Raw genomic sequence first — 23,898 nt, 5'->3', positions numbered from 1 at the left:
CTGTCTTTGTCTTAGGAATTCAGGTTCTTAATTTGTTATTGTCTTTCCTTTCACAAATAAGAGAGTTTCTTTTCCTACCTCAAGGTTTTGTTGGCTATATTTTTGTAGGGCAGTGTGGGATGGAAACTGAAACTCAGTCTGGTGAAAATTAAGATGGCTCCGTTAAGATAAAGCCATGTTTACTTGAACATCTCACTACAACAGCTGCTGAAAAAGGTTTCAGCACCCAGTGTGTCCTGATGTGAAATGAATCATTCCATGTATTGCACTGTCAGATAATCCTTTCTTGTTGTTAGGACAGGACCTGTCCCCAGGCAGTCACTGGCACAAACACACAGTAACACTGTGGTGCAAGTGTGAACAAACATGCTTTTCCCCTCACCTCCTAGCCCAGCTCTCCATTGTGCAGATTTTCTTTAAAGCATACAGATGACTTTGTACTGCTTTCTTATTTTCAGGTTTTTCATCAAAGAGCCAAGGATAATGACTAACTTATATCTGGTTCTGTTTTACATAACCCTAGTTTTACTTGCAAAACAGGTATGTATTTAAAATGTAATCACGTAGTTCCTTTACTTGCAGCAAGTTGATTTAAATAAAATGCAAAAGTTTTGTTCCTGGAAATTGTGCTTCAAATTAGTATATATTTTTATCTTTTTTTAATATTCTGGTCTTGAAGATAACATACTTGTAATTAGTTACTGGTAATGCAAAAAATTTTTACTGTGAAAGGATGGGAATATTTTTCTAGTTTTCAACAGTGTTTGCATCACAGACATGAGAACTTCCTGGTTCTTCCACTTTTGATCTATCTGTATTTATATATCAGTATTCATTCCGAATCAACATAGCAATTCAAGATAAAAATAACCATCATATTATTAAAGTGTCATTTTGGTAAATACACCTGATGGTGCCAAATGACATTTGGTCTTAGTGGTTGTTTCATATTTTTCTGACCTTTGCTCTCTAAGCACATTTTTCATAACTATATAGACCCAAAAGGCCTTGAAGAAACTATTGCTACTATACTTCTTGAGAAAATTGCCTAATATTTTTCAACGAGTTATTTTATGGATTTATCCTATCTGGTCTCTTTGCAGATTGACTATTACTGTCGACTGGATTGTCTGTGGAAGAATAAGTTTAAAAAAGAGCATGAACAATTTGAAACTATGGAGAATGTTAACAGGCTTTTGCTGGAAAATGTACTTCCAGCACACGTTGCTGCATATTTCATTGGAGAAAAACGAAATGAGGTATGTTGAGTCTCTCCTATGTGAAGGACAGCAAATTGGACTTCTGTGATATATATAATGATGCGAAAAAGAACAGAATGTAAACTTCTGCAATCCTTGCCTCTTATTTGTATTCCAAGACCTTTGTAAACCTGAGAACCTGTTAACCTGATGGCCTCAGAAAAATGCAAACTTTTAGTGTCAGTCACTGAAATCTGTTCTCAGAATTTGGCAAATATTTAAACGAGATTTACTGCTTTCCAAAGCCTGTATTTTACCAGAGGATAGGTCATAGTTTTTAGAGAAATTAGTTGACGAACAGATAATATCTCCCAGAGAGAAGTTCACTGATAATGAGGGTTTTTTTTAAAGAAATCTCATTCTGCCAGCATGTCATCAGAGTGAACAATGCTGTGTCTCAGAAGATTGGCAGCGTCCAAGTAGATGAAAAGCTTTAAGATACCTTTAAGGAATCTCAGCTTTTCCTTAGGCAAATCCACTTTGTTAATGTTTCTGATAGAATAAAAGATGTGGCTGACTTCATAGGAAAGCTGTAATTTGTTTACTGGTTACAGACAATTGTCATGAGTGTGAGCACTTGTAGGTGAACGTGGCTGCTGACCATGTGTGGGTTTATTGTTTTCCTTTAGGACTGGTACCATCAATCCTACGACTGTGTCTGTGTCATGTTTGCATCGGTACCAGATTTTAAGGTGTTTTACACTGAATGTGATGTTAATAAAGAAGGCCTGGAATGCCTGCGGCTGTTAAATGAAATCATTGCTGATTTTGATGAGGTAATTAAGCTTCTTTCAAAAATGCACTGGATTACATATTTACTGCAAAATAAATGTTTCACTAGATCTCTAAGCATTAGAGGGGGGGAAAACTATTTTTATACCGAATTTATATTCTGACTTAGTCTTGCAGTCTTGAAACATGTATTCCCATCTGGTTGGGATTTCCAAGTACATCATCTAATCCATTAGAAGTATAGTTTTAAAGTCATGAATTTAAAGACTTTATTTCAGTACTTCAGTATCACAGTATTTCTCCTGTGAGTGGGTAGAGTAAAACTGTGAACCTAATTTTCAGTATTTTATCTAATCTTCATGTGAGTGATAGTATTGCTAGAGATGTTTAATGCTTATTGTAGACAGTATAAAATTTCTGGTTAAGTACACTGAAATTTGGTATTAAAGTCTCAAGTTTTTGTTTTCTTTCCATTCGAACAGCTCTTGTTAAAACCTAAATTTAGTGGTGTTGAAAAAATAAAAACAATTGGAAGCACTTACATGGCAGCAGCTGGTCTCAGTGTTACACCAGGCCAGGAGAACAACCAGGTACGTTGGCTCCGAATCTGCCTTCAGTATTCTGTGGTGAAAAGCTGTGTTCAAAGTAACAAAATGTAACCTGATACAAAAAAGTAAATCGTGAAGGGTGGCTTCCTGAAATACGGAAAAAGGTGACAAGAGTGTATTGTCTCCTGCTGAATTCACTATTTATCTCTTAGTTTCATTTTATTTCCAAAGCAGATATTAAGTCTGTAATCCCAGCATACTTCTTACATCTTTCATCTTTGATTCCAGTAGTTTAACATTCCTAGATGCCTAACAGAAGGGCTCTAATAATAGGGGACTCAAAGAATGGGAGCCAAAGGAAAGGCCGTCTCGGAATTGACAGTAGGCTTTTTGTGATACCTGAGAACTGGCACAGAAAGAGAATCATGAAGTGCCACATTAGGTCTGAAAGTGTTTGTCACCCAGAAGAATTTCTCTGGCTCGTTTTCAGTATAGCAGCTTTGTGTATGACATTAAGATGCATACAATAATACACCCAAAATATGTAAAATTAAAGCTGAAATCCTAAAGGACAAATATTAATTTGTTATAAAATTTAATCATATCACGCTTGTTGCCTCACAGCCATCCCAGCTGAATTTAATGGAGTTTTGAAATTCTGCAGTTCTGGTTACAAGGACGAGTGATCTCATGCTTATAAACACTCCAGGTCCCTGCCAGTACTGCTTTGGAATAGCAGCCTGACGCAGCCTTCCATGTTGTAATTTGATCATTACTATGTATTATGACTTGCACAGGATAGGGAAAGGCAGCATGCTCACATTGGGATTATGGTGGAGTATGGAATTGCCCTGATGAGTAAACTGGATGGCATCAACCGACATTCCTTTAACAACTTCCGCCTACGTGTTGGTAAGTACTGCTTGTGGAGAATGTGAACTCCACAGCTCAGACAAGTGAGAAATGAGGTGGGATGATGTAGGTCCAAGTGCTGAACAGCCAAAGGCTGTCTGGTCAGCTTTTCAGACAGGCCAGGCTCCTCCATGGATGGGCTTTTCTCATCACTGGAGGGAGCAGCAGGAACAGTGCAGCTGGATGAACTTGGAGGAAATGAAAGGTACAGATGAAGAGTGAAGTACCCTGTTAGTGGCTGTTGACTAGACAGTATTGTCATTAACAATGCTTATTTCTGTATTAAAAGTAGAAGAGAAAGACTTTTGCTTTGTGCCCTAGACTTCCTATTTTACAATGAGTGAGTCACTTCACATCTCCCGAGCCACAGTATGAATATTTATAGAACAGTACTGATTGCTAAAAAGGTGTTGCAGTTAAGTTTTCAGATGGTTTTTTCACCTGAAGCTATAGCTAACAATGAAGCTGGAAGTCACATCACTTCCTGCCTCAGCAATGACACCTGCTTGTGTTTATGCAGGAATCAATCATGGCCCGGTGATCGCTGGTGTAATTGGTGCCCGGAAGCCTCAGTATGATATTTGGGGCAACACTGTTAATGTTGCAAGCCGAATGGAGAGTACGGGGGAACTTGGCAAGATCCAGGTAAACGTATGAGCCTTGCAATGTCTAAGGCATTAGTTCTAATTGGTTGTGGAATTTTGCTTTAATGTGAAATTCTTCTGATTATTCACAAGTTTCTAATTCTTTTCACACAAAGGTCACAGAAGAAACAAGCAAAATACTACAGGAGCTGGGATACTCATGTGAATGTAGGGGACTCATCAATGTCAAAGGCAAGGGAGAACTGAGGACTTACTTTGTTTGCACCGAGACAGCCAAGTTCCAAGGCCTCGGACTGAACTGAGGCTACAATGAAGTTAACCAAAATAGACTTAGATCTGCCTCCCTTCTGTGAAGATGTAGAATTTCCCTCCTTATGTGAAGGACTGTATTCTAAAAACATGTATATACTGTTCATATCTCTTCTACATCTCAAGATAATTTTTTTTTGATGAAGAAGAATTCTGAGAAGCTCATAGAAGATACACAACCGTCAGTCTGAAAAAGACTACTTTTTCCTGAAGTAATTTGAAGATTTACTTGGAATTGCCATGAAGCATTTTCAGTTACCTGCGCTGGGAGTCTTAATAGCTCCGGTGACAACACGTGTGGATGCACTGTAGAACTCATTACCATGTTAGGACATTCCATTGCCTGGTTGACACACACCTGCTTACAGTATTGTGTTTGTCCAGACACGTGCAGTGATACTGCGGGCTCTGCGGATCCGGCTATTAATGCTGAACAGACTTCACAGCAGAAGACAGCTGAATAACGGGAAGAGGAATGTAAGGAAACTCAAAGTGTATCATATGATAACTGTGCTGAGCTCTTTTGAGAAAAAACCTGAATTGCACAGTATGGGGTCACTTCACCACCCTCGCCTCCTCCACAGCAGTACCTTGTGTTATGCAGATGTTTTGATGACCAAGAGCTGTTCAGAAGTAACTTTCATCTTGTTCAGCGTGTTTACATTATATTACATGTTCTCCTTTGTATTTCTCTGTAATTAGTATCTGCATGTGCATTTTGTTCAGTCATGCTAAGTCTTAAATTTTTCACTTTAAATTTCAAAAAATACATGTAATGGTGAGGAGCATGGGGGACAGGCTCTGACAGCACCAGCTGTTGCTGATCCCCGCAGGAATTCTGATTCTGTGCTGTGTTCTTGAGGGCACTTAGGGAAGAAAAAATAATCTGTTCTGAATTGCTGGGAAACTGAAGAACAGAATTACTGAAATAGTATTAGAAACAGTAGCAGATACTGTATAAACAGAACTGTGTCTGTGGTGGGGTTTGGTTTGGTTTTTTTTTTTCTGTTCTTACTTCCACAGTTTGACTAGCCATTGGCTGGTTTCTATGCCTTTCAAAGGCAATGCAATTTTTTGCATAAACTGGTTTTGAAGGTTATGTATGGAAAGGATGTATGGAAAAAATGTATTTATAATGGAAATATTTCAGCAGAGCCCCAATACTGGAAGTATGAGTGGAGCATTCATAACATCATTGTGGACTTGGTGTAGATTAGTTTAGTTTGTAAGGTTTTTAAGCTGTTAGTGGCTTTTGCTAATTTCTAAATTGGCATTTTTAACTTATTGCAATCTCTTAATCTGTTTTCTGTTGGTGGAGATGATAGTAGTTTGTAAGGCTAACATCTTGTGCCCAATTATGTCCATTACTAAGGATGGATTCCCCCTTTCCCATATACCACATGGAGTAGTGCTGAACAGCACAGTGATTAGTGAGTGTAACAGCTGTTTGGTTGAGCCTTACTCTTCCACAAACAGAGCAGCATTTCCTAATGCTTCTGGGTTTAGTACCAACCTGTCCTGGACAAGTGTTTAAGCAGTCCTGTGCATCACTGACGCTTTCTAATTACTGTGTAATTTCTATAGAACATGAAGTGACTATGTTTCAAGATAGGAACAAATCTAAATATTGTCCAACTGTGGATTAAAAATTGTGCTTATAGCCTTTGTCAATTTTGTAGATCAAATCTATGTATGTAGTAGGTCCCCAACAGAAAACAGCATGTAAGAAAACCTTAATTTGAGGTCATCTAGTTCACGCATGGGCTCTGCTGCAGAAGGAAGTGTCATTCTTGCTGTCATGTTAGTGCAAGTCAGTGTTGTGGTTGAATAAACCTTCAAATAGCTTTTGCTACCCTTGTATGTTGTGTATTTGTTAGTTACAGGTGCTCAGCAAGCATTTGTTTTGAGATATTTATTGTTTTATAGGACCATGCATGTGTCAAAGGCTCCTTTCAGCAGTCTTTGATGTCATGTTAGGTAAAGTGACCATTAGTCTCAAGAATCTATTTTGCCTATAAATAGAGCTGGCTCTGAAGTGCTCCTGTTCTCAGAACTAGTAGACTGTAGATTTAAGTTATCTATGAAAGAACATTTGCTGTCTGTAACAGCATTTTGAAATGCTTTTGTTTACATGATGTTGCCTGTCAGGCTGATAACTTGTTTGGGTGTAACTTCAACTCAACCTCATTTGCAGAAGTGGCAGGAAGAGCTGCAGCTTCCAAAGGGGAAGGAGTTGGGTTTGGTTGCAGGTTTGAAAGGACTGCTCAGTTGGTGTGCTGTGCACAGCCTTCTTGGGGAAGTTAGAAACTGTGTGTAATGAAAAAGAGGATGACTAATTTCTCACCAGAACTGGAACTGTATAATATGAAACCTATATTCAACCACAGAAAAAGTTCAATTTAACAAGCAATTGTACTGAAATAATTGTTTTCAGCAGTCCTTCTGAGAATGAACTGTGAAACTTAACATTGAGGAAACAATTGTAGTAGAAAAATCTTCCTTGCAGCATTATTTTTTTTTCTTAAATTGAAAAAATGGCACTGTATCTAACTTGAAGAGCTAATAACATCTGGAACTTAGCAACCTGTTTTAAAGAACAAACTTTTGTTTTTACTATGAAATAAAAAATCTTCTTGAAACATGTCTAGTTTTGCAATTATTTTGATGAAGATACCCATGAAAAAGAGGCAGATTTTTTATAGTGCTGCAGAGTTAATGGGACCATTTTTATTCATAAATACTGAGTTTAGTTTATCTTTTTAAAAAATGTTGCCAGTAGAAAATGCTTAGAGTGACATCTACATGTTCAACAGCTGATGAGAGATGTCAATATTTCCATCATTGGCAGTCACCTCCTGCACCATCTGAAAGGTGAGTGGTGGGCAATGAGATGCTATGGAAGGAGCCAGTAAGGATTTCGTACAGTTGCCATGCATCTTGTCTTTTTCTTGACACTAAAATGATTTATATATTAATGGAAAAATTCATTCCCTAGAGTAATAATTCAGCTGCAAGTACCTAGAACTGAAAAAATTCCAGTGGTGACTATTAAGAACTCTTCTGGGAGAATTGAAACTACTGGAGAAAAACCCAGGTTGACATTCCAAAAAGTTCTGTGTTTTAATAATTGTGAAAGTTTAAAAACAAATGTTTCTGCAGGCATTTTTAGAGAGGAAGGAAGGGAAGAAGGAAGCAAGGATGATGTTGGCCGTAAGAGTGAGGGAAGAGGGTGGAATTCACAATGCTGTTTGGCCTGCAAGTTACCTCTTAGTTCAGTTCCCTGCCACTGCACACATCAGGGATGGCTGAGCAGATCGAACTGGAACACTACACCTCACTCCTCTTGAGTCCAGGGTTATACTGGATCATGGATTAAAGAAAAGCAACATTTAAAAACAATTAAGGATGCCTGGGGTAGAAGCCATGTGCAGCACTGTGTGAGGGTGTGAGAGAAGGGAGGAGCACAGGGAAAAGCCTCCTTGGATGAGCCACTGGCTGCACCTGTACCCTGACAACGGTGCTTGAGTTCTCTGTGCCTGAGAGCTGTGCTATTGGTCTGCAGCTTTGGTGAACAGGGAACTGCCTTTTAATGTGAGGGGTTTCTAAATATATGCTCCTTTCTGATAAGAAAGCCTAGAATCATTATCCAGACAGTGTCTGGTAATACCTCTACATAATATGAAGAATTGTCTGCCTGAGTGTCTCAGAGATCGCTACACTACACCCATGGGGTATTTTTATATACTGACAGCAGGTGGGTTTGTTAGTTTCACTTCTGGTCATGGGTCTGAGCTTGCCCTCCAGTTTTAGGATGCTATAAGTAGATAGCAAGGTTTCTCTAAGAAACATTCAAAGTCTCACAAAGCTGAGCTTTTGTTAATTCATCACACTGCATCAGTTTTATATAAAAAGTTTATTTCTCTTCCTCATGTTCATGAGAGTTGCACAGTAATTTTAAAAAGAGGGAAGTTGTACGTTCAGACACCAATGATGTTTGCACTAACTAGACTCAGAGACAAGTCTACACATTGCTTCTAGAAACTTTTGGTTGAGTCCCTGCACGGTATATAGGCACATTTTAATTATGCTTTGACTTTTCCAGATACTTGGTAGTCTAGGAAAACTTATATGCAGCAGAGGAGCTTAAAAATAATAGAGAATGCAAAAAGAATAATTTAGTGCTTTATCGTAGCAGAAGTAACTAATACAAACCCTTCAAAAGCCATCAGTTCCAAAATTTAATAAACAAAATTAGTTTAACACACAATATACACACATGGTGAATGCACCTGAAGGACGTTTACCTGGTTCTTAAACAAAATCAAACAAACAGCTGTAAACTGAACAGAATCTTCAGCCTGTAACTGCACCACACTCATTTTCAGGGACAGTGATGGTCTTCTTAGGCTCTTCAAAGTCTGAAAGTTTACAACAGATAGCAGGTCACTGAGCACAGAATATGCAATGAAAGACATACATATACAGCAGAGCACACCACAAGTCATTTGCTATTTGTGCAGATAGCCCTGTGTTAGCTGGTTGGTCTGCAACAGTCCCAGAAAATCCTGTGTTCCAGTTGGTTCTGTCACAAAGCCTCTGTGTAATGTTATGGAAAAGAAAAGGCTCAGTAATTTTGAAATTGAAATTTCTTGAGCAGTTTCCTTGAAAATAGGAACGAGTTCCTGAATTAATCCTACTCTTTCAGTTGAAATGTTATTTAACGAAAACTTTCACAAACCACAGATTGAGTACATTTGGTATGTGAATTGCATTTCTTGAGAAGAAATTCTTCCCTGCCCTACCCCAACTCTGGGAACACTTTTGGTGCACATGTACTACACAGGGGAGGTCTGGGTCTGGCACTGAGACTCCACTGACCAGACCCCCTAATCCAGCAAAACAGCCACTACTTTTGTCTGGATGAGGTGAGTTGAAATGCTGTCAATTTACAAAGCACAACAGCTGGCCAAACTAAGCAAAAGGAGTGTGCAGCCAAAAGCCTGGTGAAGAAGGAATCACGATGTTCTCATTTTAGCAAGTGAGGAATTTTAACTCCTCTCCTGCAACTTCACACTAAATGGAAAAACTAAAATTGAATGAATTACCAAGCTTTAAAACTTGGCAGTGATATAAAATGGATTATAAAGTAATCATGTAGCTGAACCAAAGTTCCATACATACAAAAGATTGATTTTGGACCAAGACCAAAGGCAGCAAGTTTCCATTTGAAACAGAATTTAAAAAGGAGAGAAGAACTGAAAATTGGAACCACACTACTGCACATTCTACCATAAACTAGTATAAGCATCTCCAGCTGTGGTTTTGTTCCAGCTGAACAGATGCTACAAGATGTTTTAGTATACTCACCCTCTGTCAGATCTACCCAGTTGTCTTCTGTCTCAGGCAGGGGAACTGAGATTCCCATTGCTTTCCGGATTCCATAGGTACTGACAATATCACCTGGAGTCACTTGCTGGGCAAGTTCTTTCAGGTTATTGGTTACTCTCTCCGCTAGAAAAGGTAAGAGGATGTGTTTATATGCTATAGATAGACACAAAATTGTTGAAGCACCCTGCAAGCAGTTTAATCATTTAAGTACAAAAGGAACTATGTTAAATAATGTTTCTGCACCAGAAGAGTTCTGTTGTGCTGCGTGCAGCCATGCAAGGCATCTTGGGCACGAAGAGATGGGTAAGAAGAACAGGAAGAGTGAAACAGCTGCTGCGCAAGGCTTGCTGCCATCAGGAAACACCAGAAGTTAAAGAGTAAGTTAATGAAACTTGGGCTACACTCAGCAGCTGGGAGAGGGCTGGTGCCACCCACACAGCACCATTGCTAGTAATAGACAGATTCTGGGATTCAGCACAGAGCTGTGGATGTAAACTAGAGAGATTGTTCTTGTTGCTACAAATGTGGTTTTCCCTCAAGAAGGAAGCTGTAAGTAGTGAAACTTAGATAGTATTTGATCTGGTTTAGACTTGGTGTAGTACCAACTTAGTCATATTTCTTCAATAATGGGGAATTTATCTAATCACATCAACATGGTTTAGTTTAGACCATGAATAGTGTTGCACACGTCAGTTTTACTTGCAAAACATTCACTCTCTGCACAGAGTCTTGTCTTAGAGGGTTACCATTAACACAGGCTGTGTAATTTAATTGACCTGTAACACAAGAAGCTTTGCTTAAATAACTAAGGAATGTATGAGTGGTATTAATTAGTGTAACACACTAGACTGATAACTAGATTAATCCTGGACCAAAGCTAGTCTTGCAATAGGGACTTGGTAATAGTTAAACAACCCTTATTCAAAGACACTGCAAAACTTATGGAGGTATTTGGCTATTGTCTGCCCCATGGCATAGAGAAGCTTCAATCACTTCTAGGGATATTTAGGAAAAAAGAGGAAATACTTGTAACTACTGTTCAAAATTTTCATCTGGCTTTACATGCAAAAAAAATTTAAATTAATCTTCTAGGCCTAGCAGGGCACATAATCTACACTATAGCTCTTGAGACTTTTTCCTTCTTGGAGTTGATAGCAGTTGGGACTTGATCAATTCTGCAAGAATGATAAGAAAAAGTGTATTTACCCAAATGCATTTCTCTGTAAGATGGACCCAGAAGACAAATCATGTTAGGGGGTGGTTTTGTACTCAGTCGTTCATTTTGAGCATCCTGGAGTTCTCTGAGCAGCTTTGTTGTTTCATCAAGTTTCCTCTGGAAGATTTCAGCCTCTGTTTAACAAAGAGAAGAAGAAAGTCCTCACTAGTAAGATTTAAGTAAAGTCTATTTACTTACTTTATGATATAAAATGTTGTAAGGGACTGAGAAACTGAAAGAATTACAGACATATATCAGAAGTATGACTACCAAGAAGACTCACCCTCAGAATCAAACTCTTCTATAGGCATGCCAAAGTTTGTAACTGCTTTTAGAGCTGTAAGTCTGTCGCTATTAGCGTCCAACCTGGCAGCAATATCCATTTCCATAATCTGAAAAAAACCCCCAAAAAACCAGCAAGTAATAATTTAGATAATACTCAGCCTTGAAACAACAAAACTGCCTGGGGAAGATCAGAACACAAAGTTAAGGTTAGTCTGTATTGCCTTTTCTTCTTTTTCTCTACATCTTGAGTTCTATTACTCAGAGTTTGAATTGAGACGCAGGAGATCGAGTATTCTTGTTCGGACTTAGCTGTTTATTGTATCTTATCAGTAACACAGCTGCACAGTGTGTGCCTCTTTGTTGGAAGGGTGGAAAATGGCTGTGAGTTTTAATTTTCCAAGCTTTTTAAAGTCTAAACTAACCAATTATGAGATATGTTTTTACTTACAATCCAATTACTAACTTTTCATGTTCTGCAGTGCGGAACTTTTGACCCAATGACAGAACATTCAGATTTGTGAAGAAGAAGAAGAAAGAAAACACAAATCCACACCCAAAATCCTCCATATTGTAACCTATTAGTACCTATATCTCTTAAACCTAATTTTCTACATTTCTACATGTTTCACCCAGTGACGTAACTTTTAGTTACACAGCAACGACCTCAGTATTATCGCACAATTTAGGAAACTTTTCCCAGGGTTTTGGATCGAATATAGTGTGTTTCTGAGGATCACTCCCTCTCAGCACTGAAAGGCTGAAATTCTCAGAACCCAGGGTTCCAACAAGTCTGCTCTATAAAAATAAAGTGGACATACAGAGGGAAAGCTGAAAAGACACCCTGTGAAACTTACTGTTCTACAGTTACTCTGTTTATTATTCTATTTCATACCCAAATAGAAAATGGCATCTGCAAAACCATTGGGGATATGCACAAATGATGTACTAACTTAAGACCAGCATCCCAATTAAAAAACAGTTTAAAATTTTCTTCAGCTCACCTAAAGGAGATTTTATCGAAGATCTGAGGCCAAAATTCAGAAAATCTGGGCACTGGCTGCAGATGAAGAGATGCTTCAGGAGAGCAGCCCTGGCCCTAGAACTGCTTTCTCTAATTGAGCAATGTTTGGGTGGAATGATTTGAGATCTATAACGTATTGCCTACAGGGGCACAAAGTGAGAACTTCTCAAAGACTGCTACATATCATGTGGCATCTTACACGTACATTACAAATTCATGTTAAACCAACCCAGATTACGACAGAAACAAAGCTATAGCTCCCAACAATCACAAACAAAAATATATAAGCATTTTCTTCCAGTTCTGTCGACATATAGTTAAGACAATGTTTTGGAGAACCTTACTCTTCTCATGCCTACAAAGGGACACACCATTTTTACAAGTTACAGGGTGTATTTACAGCTTGTCAAAGTCTCAGTGTGGCTGTACAGGCCTGAAGGTTTTAGGCAGTTTTATATCTGTGAGCTTGGACAGGCTGGTTGGAGAAGTTACTTAATATAGAAGTATTATACCTTTACATCTTTCATTGCATCGCTTCTTTCATGTGGGCCTTCAGCTTCCTCCAATGGCTAAATAGAGAAAGGATTTTTAAAGAAGGCGTTAAAATTACTCTTTTAAATTCAAAGAAAAATCTTAAAGATGCAGTATTTTTAAAGAGAGGTAAATATGCAATGTTGTAATGTTCTTACACTGTAAAGCAACTTATAATGCAGCTATTTTTTAGGGTCTTTCTTGGGGTATTAACATTTACTAAAATACATTTTTTCAGCTCAGGTTTTCTCTTTGCAAAGTTCACAGTGATGTCACATCAGAGACTATTTACTGAGGTGTAGAAGAGGAAGGGTGGTTATTAGAGGCTAAAATGTTTTCTGTTTCTGTATGTAACTGTATTTCCCTTAATACTGCCAAGAGTAAGTGGCCAAACCTTGTCAATCAGTGCCCCTACTGGGTACTAGGAAAGAGCTAAACATGTGATGCTAAGGAAAGGTGTGAACTGAGGGAAAAAGGTGATCTTTGGTCCATGAACCATTTCTAGTATTAATTAGGTAATTGACCCATTAGTAAAAGGCTACAATCTGTTTATTTCAAGTTTGCATCGATTTGAAACTCAAAGCAAGACTTTTAGTTAAAAGGAACTGTTCTGAGGAGATTCACAAATAATTCTTGGATTGCCAATTAAGTTAAGGTTGTCAAATGAGCCCCTTTGATTCCAGTTATGTTTAGCACAGACAGGACTGGAATCTCCTAAGAATTTAAAGAGACGCTGTTTGGTATTTTTACATAGCACATATTTGAGTTTAAAAGCACGGTACCAAGTAAAGGGAAAAACTACATATTATTTCTGCTGAACTAAACATTGGCAGCTAGGAATGTGATAAAATTTTCATGGAAAAAAGCGCCTATCAATGATCACCTCATTTTTAAACAACTGCTTATTGGTCTTGGAACAGGAGTTAGTGATAATAGGAATGGGACAATGGAAAAAATGTGTGATTATATCTCTATCTACAATATGTTGTTAATATTCACATTTCACTAATTAAAAATAGAATAATTCCTTTACAGAAAATCCTGCCACTGGAGACAAAGGTCAGTCTTCATTTTCCAATTCTATCAGTTAAAAGGAAACCCATCAATAGGATCAGCACCATCTTTCTCTTGCTTTAGAGCATGTGTGCTAAAATCAAAGAACAGATAGTACACAAATCCATTCTTACCATTTCTAGTTCTCTGAGAGCTCTAGAATGTCCTCCTTTAGTTAGAACATCAAGCAAACTATCAGCCATTAAGAGAGGATAATCCTGGGATTTCATAAAAAAATCTTGAATACTGAAAGAATAAAGATAGTTAAGGTAACTACTTTTGTATCAAACGTCTAATGTAAAAAAGTTACGCAAGGTCAAACCAGTATGTGCAGCACAGAAAACACAAGAAGTAGCACAGGGCCTGATCTAAATGGCTTGCTTTAGTTTAATCATCCATGCCTTCTGTAGCTGAGGAACCCATTCTGAACGGAACACTGGAAAACTTGGAAAAGTGTAGTGTCTCAGGCAGCCGCATCAACACAAAAGCAAACTTGGACAGGCACTTCACGTTAACACTTACTAAAGTATTTCCCCATTTCCTAAGAATTGATATCACTGTGCCTGCTCCTTGTGAAATTCTCGTAAAACGAAAGAGCTTTGAAGTTTTTATAATCAAGAATAATAAACCAATAGAATTAATTATTTTTACAAAGCTGTATCTCGTTCAAGGCAGTAATTAATGTTAAAAAAAATCCTGTTTGTATAAACATTTGTACAACTCAATATTTTTCTGGCTTTGAACATGAACCCTTCAGTTATAAATACATCTAAGTTTAGACAGTGTATTATTAGGAATCAGCAGCATCAAAATACTTCCACCTTGGCTAATTACACTTTAGAGGCAGGTTCTTCTACTGAACTATTTGTTTCTTACACAAACCCCTGCGAGCTATAAAGACAGCAGTGCATTCCACAGAAAAGCAAGCCCATCCCACAGAGAGTTGCACATAACTGCTTCTGTCCATGTGAGCTGTACTATGCATCCTGGTTGCTGGATTACCTGGAAGATCCTTGATTAGAGTCTTCCCCATATGTTGAATAGATTAAGTCAGAATCTTCTTTGCTTATGTTGGCAAATGTTGAATCGTAGGTTGGCGCATAGGAACTGAAGGGGCCGTAATTCAAGTATGCCACTAATTGAATAACAACAGTATTAATTATTACCCTGCTCTGCATGCATCAGATAGGAATGAGAAGGGGCTGTAAAACAATCTCCAAAAGAAACTTTAAAGGAATGTATTTCTTAAGGTGGAAACAAGCCTTCACCTAACACCATCTGTTCACAACGTAACAACTTTTAGTAACATCAAATGCATTTGTATTTACAAATATGTCATTAACACCACTGTGTGCCTTAGCACAGCATGAACAGGCTGGAAACAGGTTCTCAGGCTCCCCCCTCGTCTTTTAAAGCTACCAAAACCCTTTCTCTGTCTGGTAGTTTCTCTTCTCCATGTAGATGAAAAGTAAATATTTCATCCCTTTTGTATGTTTAAATTAAGCTGGACTCTGTGATGTGCTGTTTAATTGTGTGATAGATACAAAGAATCATAAAATGGTTTGGATTGGAAGGGACCTTAAAGATCATCCAGTTCCAACCCCCCTGCCATGGGCAGCAATACATAATAACGTGCTTTATCTTTAGAAGTCCTTAGTTCCAAATTAGTAACAAGATCAACACACTTTGTTTATACAAGAAGAATTTGTATTTTTTAAAAAAACATCAGCGCTTACCTGGAGTAACCTTGTTTCTTTTATCTTCTTTGAACCCTTGTAATGTATTAACTCCTGACTGAAGCCTTCCTGCTGTCATTCCCAGCTTTACAGGGCAGTAACCTGGTTCTGCAATAGGATATATCAAAATACATAAACAGAGAAGGCATAGGACGATGTCTAAATTCACTTAACACTCACAGCTAAAAACTCAGAATAAACAGGACATGGCTCTCAAAGTGTGCTTTTCTATCCAAATGGTTCATATTAATGATCTGGGACCCAGACAGTTCCCAATTCTGAAACATCTGTGACCTTTTGGGTCAGCAGACACTGCACTCTGTACATGGACAAGAAATAAGAGGATCCCAGGAAATTCTTCAGCAGCAAACTGTTCTTTTGCAGCTTCCACAAACAACTGACACAAACCAGAAAAGCAACAGCACTGAGGGCTCTCACCAGCTGCGCCTAACAGCAGCCACAGCTAAGGCTGTGTGATCCCTCAGCTGCAGCTTTTTCAATCCAGATCTTTATCAGACTGGGAAGAGGCATTCAGTTCTTGGCCAGGATTTGCTCATATGCCCCTGCAAAGAAGCAGCAGACCAGGTAGGTAGAAGTGGCTTGTTACCTGAACCATGCTAACTTACCTCCTGCAGCAAGGTCAACTGGATTAAGAAGGCCCAGAGTGGTTGTACCATCTGGTTTTCTTCTTTCAAATTCACACTGAAATAAGATCAGACTATTTTAATTTACATAGTAGTTGAAATTCCTGATCCTTAAACTAATGAAAACACTTAATGAAACTGTTCTATCTGCAGCAATAAGAAAGGAAATCAGTCATTCAGAAGTGAGTGCTGCTCTAAAATTTTACTTTCCCTAGGTAACTTTATTATAGGTATAGGTACAAGGAATTAAGATATGATAAATATTAATGTTGCTACAGAGGCCAAGAGACAAAAAATGTAGAAAATGAAACAGGCATAGTATTACCAAACTGAGTTCCTTCTCCTGTAACATTAATAACCTTTGATCAGGTATGTGTCTGTTTCAGAACTATGAGATTTTTGCAGGTCAGATTTATTTTCTTGAGCTTCTACTATTCATCCTTTTCTATTACTTTATTGAAAATTTAAGCTCAACTTGCTCTGCTGATGAAATTTAGCATGCATTCAAATAGCGATTTTTTTTTTAACCTTATGATGTTATATAAATCATCAATGGTGTAAAGTGGTTATATAGATTATCAATGGTGTAAAATGGTGTAAGCTGTAGTAAAAGCAGATGTGGAGTTTCAACTGGTGTAAGATGCCAAGGAAGCCTGGTTTATGGAAAAGTGAAAGGAGTTATCAAATCCCCCAATACTTACTTGGCTGTTTGCAAGGCGCCTGGTTAACTTGCCTCCAGACTCCCTAACAATCCGATCAATCTGCTCTTGTTCCCTTTCCAAGCTGGTGCTTCGTAATTTGTCTTCGAGCAGGTCTTTGTCCTTCCTGTGAATATACCCACACAATGTAGTGACTAGCTGGAACACCAACTGGCTAAATAACACAAAAGGATACTGTGACAATATTGTTTTAGCCAACTCTGCAACTGGTTTTGTAGATCAAACAACTAACAATGAAAGAAAGTGCCATTGAATATGACTGTATTTAATACAGCTGGGGAAGGCACGTGACAAAGGTTTACATCAGCAGATGCTATGTTAGTAACCGTAAAGATTTCTGTGTAAAGGTCTCCCACAAAACTAAGATTCTTTTGGTATATTAGATACTCTTCATTTGAGTATCCAGTATTTATCTACCTGAATATTTACTATCTTCATACCTGGTATTTCTAGATATGAAAAGCTATTTCAGGAAGTACACTTTCTGTAGCTAGGCAGCTGCATGTTTCAAATACAGCCACAAACAACAACAACAAAAAGTAATCGAAATTGGCTATGTAGCTTTTTGTACCAATATGTTTAAAAGCTCATGTTTGCAAGCTTTCTCCAAAACTATACTATTCCTGTGAAATAGACACTAAACCAGAAAATAATTGAAGGAATGGAGGTGATGAGCAGTACAAGGTTATCTACATGCAAAAATGATTTTATCCCATAAAAGATTCTAAACTTATTTGGTTTTAGTAGATGAGGATGCTTTCTGTAAGTGTTGACACCTTGAGATGAAAATGTTTTAGTGTATAAGTGGTACCAGAAAGAGAGAAACCCATCTCCACTGTTTCCTAAGTCATCTTGTTTCAGTAGCATTTAAAAGGTGTATCCTATAACTATTCAGATAATACTTCACTTTTTGTGCTCTTTGCTAGGTGTTTTGAATGCTTTGGTGTCACCATCCATAGGTTCTGCTCTGTCTTTCCCAGGACCATTTTCCTCTTCCCCAGTTTGCTGCAGTTCTGTCTTGTCCTTCTGCTTCCTTGTCTTCTGCAGGTCAGCCATGAATTCTATACTTTGTTTCAGGCTCTGAATTCTCTCCTAAATAACATCAAAATCCTTTTATTTGCTGTTTCCATTAATCTTTTGTAACCTAACCAGGAGGCTCATTTTATTTCAGTTCTTTCTTACACTAGCAAATATAAATAGAGTCTAGAAGGTGAAATATTAAATGCAACTATTTGTACAATGACTGATCTGGCAGCAGTACTAAAACAATGTACTATTTATATTCCGACCTACAAGCATTTGATAAATACCAAGCAAGGTTTTATTAATTTTCAAGAGATCCCTGTAAAAGGGAATAAAGAGAGATCAAAAAAAGAAGCAGTATACTTTTTAATATTTTGGTTGGTGTTTTTTGTTACCTGGCTGAGTATCTTCATCCCTGAGTGCAGCAGTTTTTTTGCAGCTTTGTAGTAAATGGTGTCTGGTTTGTTGTAAATCATTGCATTATTACACATCAGTTTGAAGTTATCCTGTATGAACATTAATAATTTTGGAATGAAAGTTAATTTTACAGTGTATTATACTGATATTTTGTTGCGAATGTGGTGTCTCAAGCTTTAGGGGAAAAAAAAACCTTAAAGACTACTTTTAATGAATGAATTTAAGAAATCTATCAAAAATGTAAACAGGAATAAGTATGTAACTTAGTTTTAAGACTTGAATCCATCGGCCCAACAAACATCCTGCAAGTATTCTTAAGTGTTCAGTATTGTTTGTAGTTTTTCAAGTTTTAAGGGAAGCTCTCTTAGCTACAACTACCCACCTCCAATGAGCAGTAATTAAAACAAAACCAAAGTGAAGCAACATAACAAAGACAATGAAAAGCTGCAGTTCAGAGTTAAATTATTACAAAGAATATGCAAAAATTTTAATTACAATGAAGAAACATATGCTTGTTTGAAATTCAAGGGAGCTAGAAACGGCACTTCTATATGCACTGCAGCCTCTACAGGTGAATATGTTTTATCACATTCTCATCTATTTACAAAGTTAAAACTAAAAACTAACTAGAAACAACTGTTAAAATAGGTAATATTCTTCTTAAGTTTTGGCAATCTAAAGAAGAATGTGCAAGAAAATACAACCAATACTATAAACTAACATCTGCCTAATTCTTAATTACACACAAATTACACCTCTCAGGTCCTCATCTAGCCCAGTAAAGAACTAGAGAGTATTTCTGATGAAGAAAACGAAACAAAACTAGGTCCCACACCTTTTAAAAGCTTTAGGAGGCTTTAAAAACAGGCCCTTAAATCCATTAGACACATTACAGCACCAGGATAAGCGGTTGCTGCCAACAGGACCAAGCACACTGTGCCTTCACTCATTGATCTACATGACTAGATTAGACTGGAAGAAGTAACAGATCTAAAAAAACAGGCTGAAGGACAAACTGACAGGTTCTATGTAATGCTGCACAAAACCTGAAACCATCTGCATCTTTTTGAGATGCACATTTGCAAACCAGAAGTGTTTTCTCTTTTACTGTCAGAACTTACTCGCTCACAAAAATTCAAGAAGAAACATTTCTTGAGGCAGAAGTACTGGTTCTTTTTGGCATCTTTATATTCTCATAAAATACTAGACTTCAGGTCAGTTGAGTATAATATATCTTTGTAGTCAAAACAAAATTCAAAGCATTACCTTTAATTCTTCTATGGACTGGTACCCATTGTTCTTGATCTTCTCTTTCATGGTACTAAAATCCATTGGGTTTTTAATGATCATGGAATAGCCAGGGGCAATAAAGTCAGTCACAGGAAATGAAAAGAAAGAACTTGGATCCTTTCTGTTAAGAAATGAAAGACAGTTTTTTATGTTTCAACTTATAACAAAGAACATACTGAGTTTGGAATTAAATAGAAAGGAAATACCTAAGCTGAAAAGGACTCAGAACTATAAAGAGAGAAATAGCTTGTGTCAGCATAATCTTTCTCTTTCAAGGTTGAAAAGATCTTGTATGCAAACCCATATACCAAAAAAGTGCTACAAATGTATTTTAGAAGTTATTTCTATATTTAGATAACTACCTGCGTTCCAAAAAGGATGAAAAAACCCAAACTTTTAAAAAAGATTTTGGATTTTAACACAGGGATTTTATACTATATTATAATTAATTAAAAACTAAATATATATCGTAAGAATATCCTTGTCATTCATCGCTTACTCTGACATTATCAGAAGGGAAGAGACAGGGTTCAAAATCAAAAGCGCTGCTTTTTGTATGCAGGGAAATGGAGCCAAAACTAACACAGGCATTTTTTGATAACTGACACCACACCTAGATCTTGAAAGTTTACGGATAAGAGAAAACTTGCAAACAAAGTTTCAAGCTCAATCTGGTGAGACAGCTAAAGGGAAAGATTTTTCAACCACTCTTGTACAAGACACAGATACTCTTAAAGTCAAGAAAGATTATCTTAAATAAGAGACTACTTGAAAGAACTGCAGACTTGATTGTTTTAAACAAAAGACATTTGGCTAGTAAGACATTAAGAGAACATGGTTGAAGTTTTCAAGTGCATGCTTCCTTTTTATAGTAAATAATGCTAAAATAGGAGAACTCAAGGTAAAAAAACTTTGGCAAGTTGATTATAAACTCCTGTGCCTTCCTTTCAAAAGGTTCCCCTAAAGAAAGCATCACATTACTGGAAAATTATCCTGGGTTTGAAAGCTTTTTAAAACTACTATGAACTTGAAAGTGGAGGTGTTCACAAGAAGCCTAATTTGAAGAGAAGTTCTAAGTGTATGTTCTTAAACTAGCACTTAAATTTCTAAAATAGCCCTCTTAGCAATATATCTAACAATAGTATTTTCACTTAGCTTTGTATATGCCCCATCCCTTACTGTGTGTTATTTTCACTTCACAGCTCTGCAAGCCTGGAGCACAGACATTACCTCTGCAGCTGTCTCATGAGTTGATTCAGAGCTTCCTGAAGGGGTGTCTGTTCCACCTCTAGACCAAAAACAAGGCGGGGAGAAAGGGTGTGAGGTAGAACTGATTGCACAAGGAATTAAACCTCCAAGATATTAGAAATCAATGAACAAAGCTGATACACCTTGAGAATTAAGTAGAAAGAAAAGAATATGATGGCAAACCCCACAATACCTACAGGGGATCTGCATTTCTCATTGCCCTTACTTGCCATTATGCTCGCTCTGACAGAAGTACCAGACACCACTGTGCTAAAGAAGTGTACAGCAAGCTAATTCCAAACTTTTGTATGACTTGGAGAAAAACACTGAGATGGCAAAAAATGCCAAGTCACTTACTATAGAAACAAAGAACAATAAAACATGAGTCGACTAGAGAAAACATGAATTAGCAAAAGAAATTTCTTTTATACCCCCTACCTTCCTGCTTTGATAAAGTACTCGTCAGTGGTTTCTCTGGTGACAATTCCATTCTGACCGGGGTCTGACATTTCATTTCTTGTTCTCCCTCACTGTCTCCATGGTCTCGATCTCGTTTCCTTTTATCCTCCTGGAAAAATCGTTATGGAAATGTAAGAGCACCTGAAAACCCTGCATTATTACTGTACATAATGCTCTCTAGATTTTTCAAAACAAATTCAGAAAGTTTAAAAAATAAGAATAGTTTCCAAGTGTTTAAAAGTTCTGTATTCTTTATGTACTGTCTCCATCTGCTGGACACTGAAATAATTCAGCCATACAATGCAATGTATCACTGAATTAGTTTTTTAGAAAATGTGACAGCCAATGCTGTGTGTCCTTTAGAAAAGAGACAGGAACACCTCACACACCGAGTCTGAACGTATTCCCGTCTAACGATACAAGTTACAGTCATTATCTGCTGACCTTCTGATGGGAAACCTAGAGAAAGTCAAAACATTTTTTTTTTTTGCTAAAATGCAGTAGTATGAACACATACCTTAACTTTTCTCTTTCTTTTCTCCTTTTCTTCTCCAGGAACTTGTTTTTCTCCTTTCTTTCTCTTTTTTCTTTTTCTGTCCTTGTGTTTTTCATGTTCTGATTTATCTTCGTAGAGGCTGGAATCAAGTCCTGCATTTCCAGTGGAGAGCTCAGCAACTTCATTTCCTCCAACTTTCAGCACCAGCTTCAGTGGCTTCTCTACGTATTCTTAAACCAGCAGAGAAACAAACTGTGTGAGTACCAAAGAAAACACACTTCCGTCCTCAATAACCCCGCGCGATCCCTCCGCTGCTTCTGGCTTCTTCCAGAGGCCATCACCGCACCATTTCCTCATTTCCAGCCCCTGCAGCTGCTTCTCCCCCGCGCAGAGCCGAGCCCCGCCCGTCTGCCGACCCCGGGCCCGCTGGCGGACCGAGGGCCCCGCAGCCTCAGCGGGGAGCGTTCAAATGGGCCCGGCGGGGCGGGGCGGCTGCCACTGGGGGCTTGAGGGCCCGCGCTCGCTGCGGGCCGCGCTGGCCGGCCTCCTCTGCCCGCCCACCCCATAGGGACGCACCCTCGTAGGGATGTTTGTCCGACTTGTGCTTCTTATGCTTCTTCCCCATGGCCCCGGCCCGGCCCGCCCGGGAGAGGCGGCGCGGCCCCGCGCGGCCCGGGAGCAGGCGATGGCGGCGGCGCAGCGCCCCCTGGCGCGCTGGGGGTCTGCCGCAGGCGCAGTGGCCGGGGAGCGGCGTGCTGTGGGGTTCGGGATTCGTTCCGCGCCTGAAGCGGCGAGCTCGGGGCATTTTCCCTTGTGAGCAGCTCCTTCCGCTCCCCGGGCAGCGTCGCCTCTCCAGAACCCTCACGGCATCCTACCGAATCGTGGAATGTTCAAGGTCGGAAGAGCCCTTTAAAATCATCAAGTCCCGCTGTGAAGCCAGCACTACCACTGTAACCCCTAAACCACATCACCTGGCGCCAGATCCACGCACCTCTTAAACACCTCTAGGAATGGTGACTCTACCACCTCCCTTGGCAGCCTGACATCCGAAGAGCGATTTTTTTTTTTTTTTTCTAATATCTAAGGTGAATCTCGCCTGTCCTGTGCCTGCCCCCAGCTTCCTGCGCCCTCTCCCCTCACGCAGCCGGCAGCAGCTCCTTGCTGCTCCCCTGGCGGTGCCCCTTGCTCCCAGCCTGAGGCGGGCTGTGCCTGCATCCCTGTCCCTCTTATCCCACCCTTGGGGCCCCGGGGCACTGCAGCGTTTCAGAGACTTCGGCAGGATTCACGGAGTCACAGAATCACTGAGGCTGGAAAAGACATCTGCGGTCATCGAGTCACACCTGTGACTGGTCACCACCGCGTCAACCAGCCCCTGACACTGAGTGCCGCGTCCAGTCTTTCCTTAAACACCCCCAGGGATGGTGTCTCCACCACCCCAGTACTCAGCCTGAGTGCTGCTGCTCACGGAAGCCGGTGCCACAGAATGTCCCCTGCCATGACTGTGAGTGCCAGGGGCCAACAGTGACAGCAGCAGAAGGGGTGCTGGGGCAGCCTGTCCTTCTGACAGCAGAGTTTACTCTGCACTCGACTGGATGTCAAGGGGCCTGAGAGAGTTGCCGGCTCCTTGGCTGTGGTGTGGCCGTGACCTGGCTGCTGCTGCTGGCCGGGCACGTCCGGCAGAGCTCCAGCTAACCACAGACCCTCAATCCGGGACAAAGGCCGCTAGCCGTGGCTTGCTGTTCCTGGAGTTTGAGAACCTGTGCCCGAATTTGTACCAGTGAGAAGAGCAGGGGATTTGTCTACCCGAGGAAGGGTTGGCAGAGGTGTGTAGAATCTGTACCCATCCAAGCGACCTGTCTCTCCAAACAGCAGTGATGGTTGCGCCTGTCCTCCACAGGCTGGGACAGGCTCAGGTTTGCTGACTGAGTGCCTAAACTTGCTCACCAGTTTTGAAAAGAAATACTTTATAATCATGTTAAAACTCTAAGGAAAATATATATATTGTCC

At 39.2% G+C, this 23,898-nt stretch overlaps 2 protein-coding genes across 7 annotated transcripts in view; one reads left to right on the top strand and one right to left on the bottom strand.

Moving 5' to 3' along the window:
* Nucleotides 1–7,004, top strand: part of ADCY7 (adenylate cyclase 7) — a 60,590-nt gene extending 53,586 nt beyond the window's left edge. For 3 of the 6 annotated variants that reach the window (XM_019284141.2, XM_010396565.2, XM_010396570.2), the window contains 7 exons: nt 459–540; nt 1,104–1,259; nt 1,889–2,035; nt 2,474–2,581; nt 3,337–3,451; nt 3,972–4,096; nt 4,212–7,004. In XM_019284141.2, coding sequence (XP_019139686.1) covers nt 459–540; nt 1,104–1,259; nt 1,889–2,035; nt 2,474–2,581; nt 3,337–3,451; nt 3,972–4,096; nt 4,212–4,358 — 880 coding nt within the window. In that variant the 3' untranslated portion in view covers nt 4,359–7,004. The remainder of the gene's footprint in view (nt 1–458; nt 541–1,103; nt 1,260–1,888; nt 2,036–2,473; nt 2,582–3,336; nt 3,452–3,971; nt 4,097–4,211) is intronic. The other 3 variants (XM_039558072.1, XM_019284140.2, XM_019284139.1) reach the window with 1 other exon arrangement.
* Nucleotides 7,005–8,259: 1,255 nt separating this feature from the next.
* On the bottom strand, nt 8,260–22,570 carry BRD7 (bromodomain containing 7). The gene is made up of 17 exons (XM_010396571.4): nt 22,468–22,570; nt 21,913–22,121; nt 21,375–21,504; nt 20,919–20,976; nt 19,665–19,809; nt 18,377–18,487; nt 17,866–18,050; nt 16,941–17,064; nt 16,222–16,297; nt 15,596–15,703; nt 14,862–14,994; nt 13,994–14,105; nt 12,788–12,844; nt 11,253–11,361; nt 10,960–11,103; nt 9,733–9,876; nt 8,260–8,783 (listed from the first exon to the last, which is right to left on the bottom strand). The coding sequence occupies exons 1-17, from the start codon at nt 22,514–22,516 to the stop codon at nt 8,719–8,721; spliced, it is 1,959 nt and encodes a 652-aa protein (XP_010394873.1). The 5' UTR covers nt 22,517–22,570; the 3' UTR covers nt 8,260–8,718.
* Nucleotides 22,571–23,898: the final 1,328 nt, after the last annotated feature.

Source organism: Corvus cornix, chromosome 11, assembly GCF_000738735.6.
Source record: "Corvus cornix cornix isolate S_Up_H32 chromosome 11, ASM73873v5, whole genome shotgun sequence".
NCBI classification, from domain to species: domain Eukaryota; kingdom Metazoa; phylum Chordata; class Aves; order Passeriformes; family Corvidae; genus Corvus; species Corvus cornix.
This window is presented reverse-complemented; position numbering and strand designations above follow the sequence as displayed.

Excerpts from the sequence above, each read along its gene's own strand:
- BRD7 (XM_010396571.4), bottom strand. The coding sequence starts at position 22,516 with ATGGGGAAGAAGCATAAGAAGCACAAGTCGGACAAACATCCCTACGAG. Across the intron at positions 14,106-14,861 it reads TCTAATCAAGGATCTTCCAG|TATTCAAGATTTTTTTATGA; the intron begins GTAATCCAGCAA and ends TTATTCTTTCAG. Across the intron at positions 11,362-12,787 it reads ATGCAATGAAAGATGTAAAG|ATTATGGAAATGGATATTGC; the intron begins GTATAATACTTC and ends GGTTTTTTTCAG.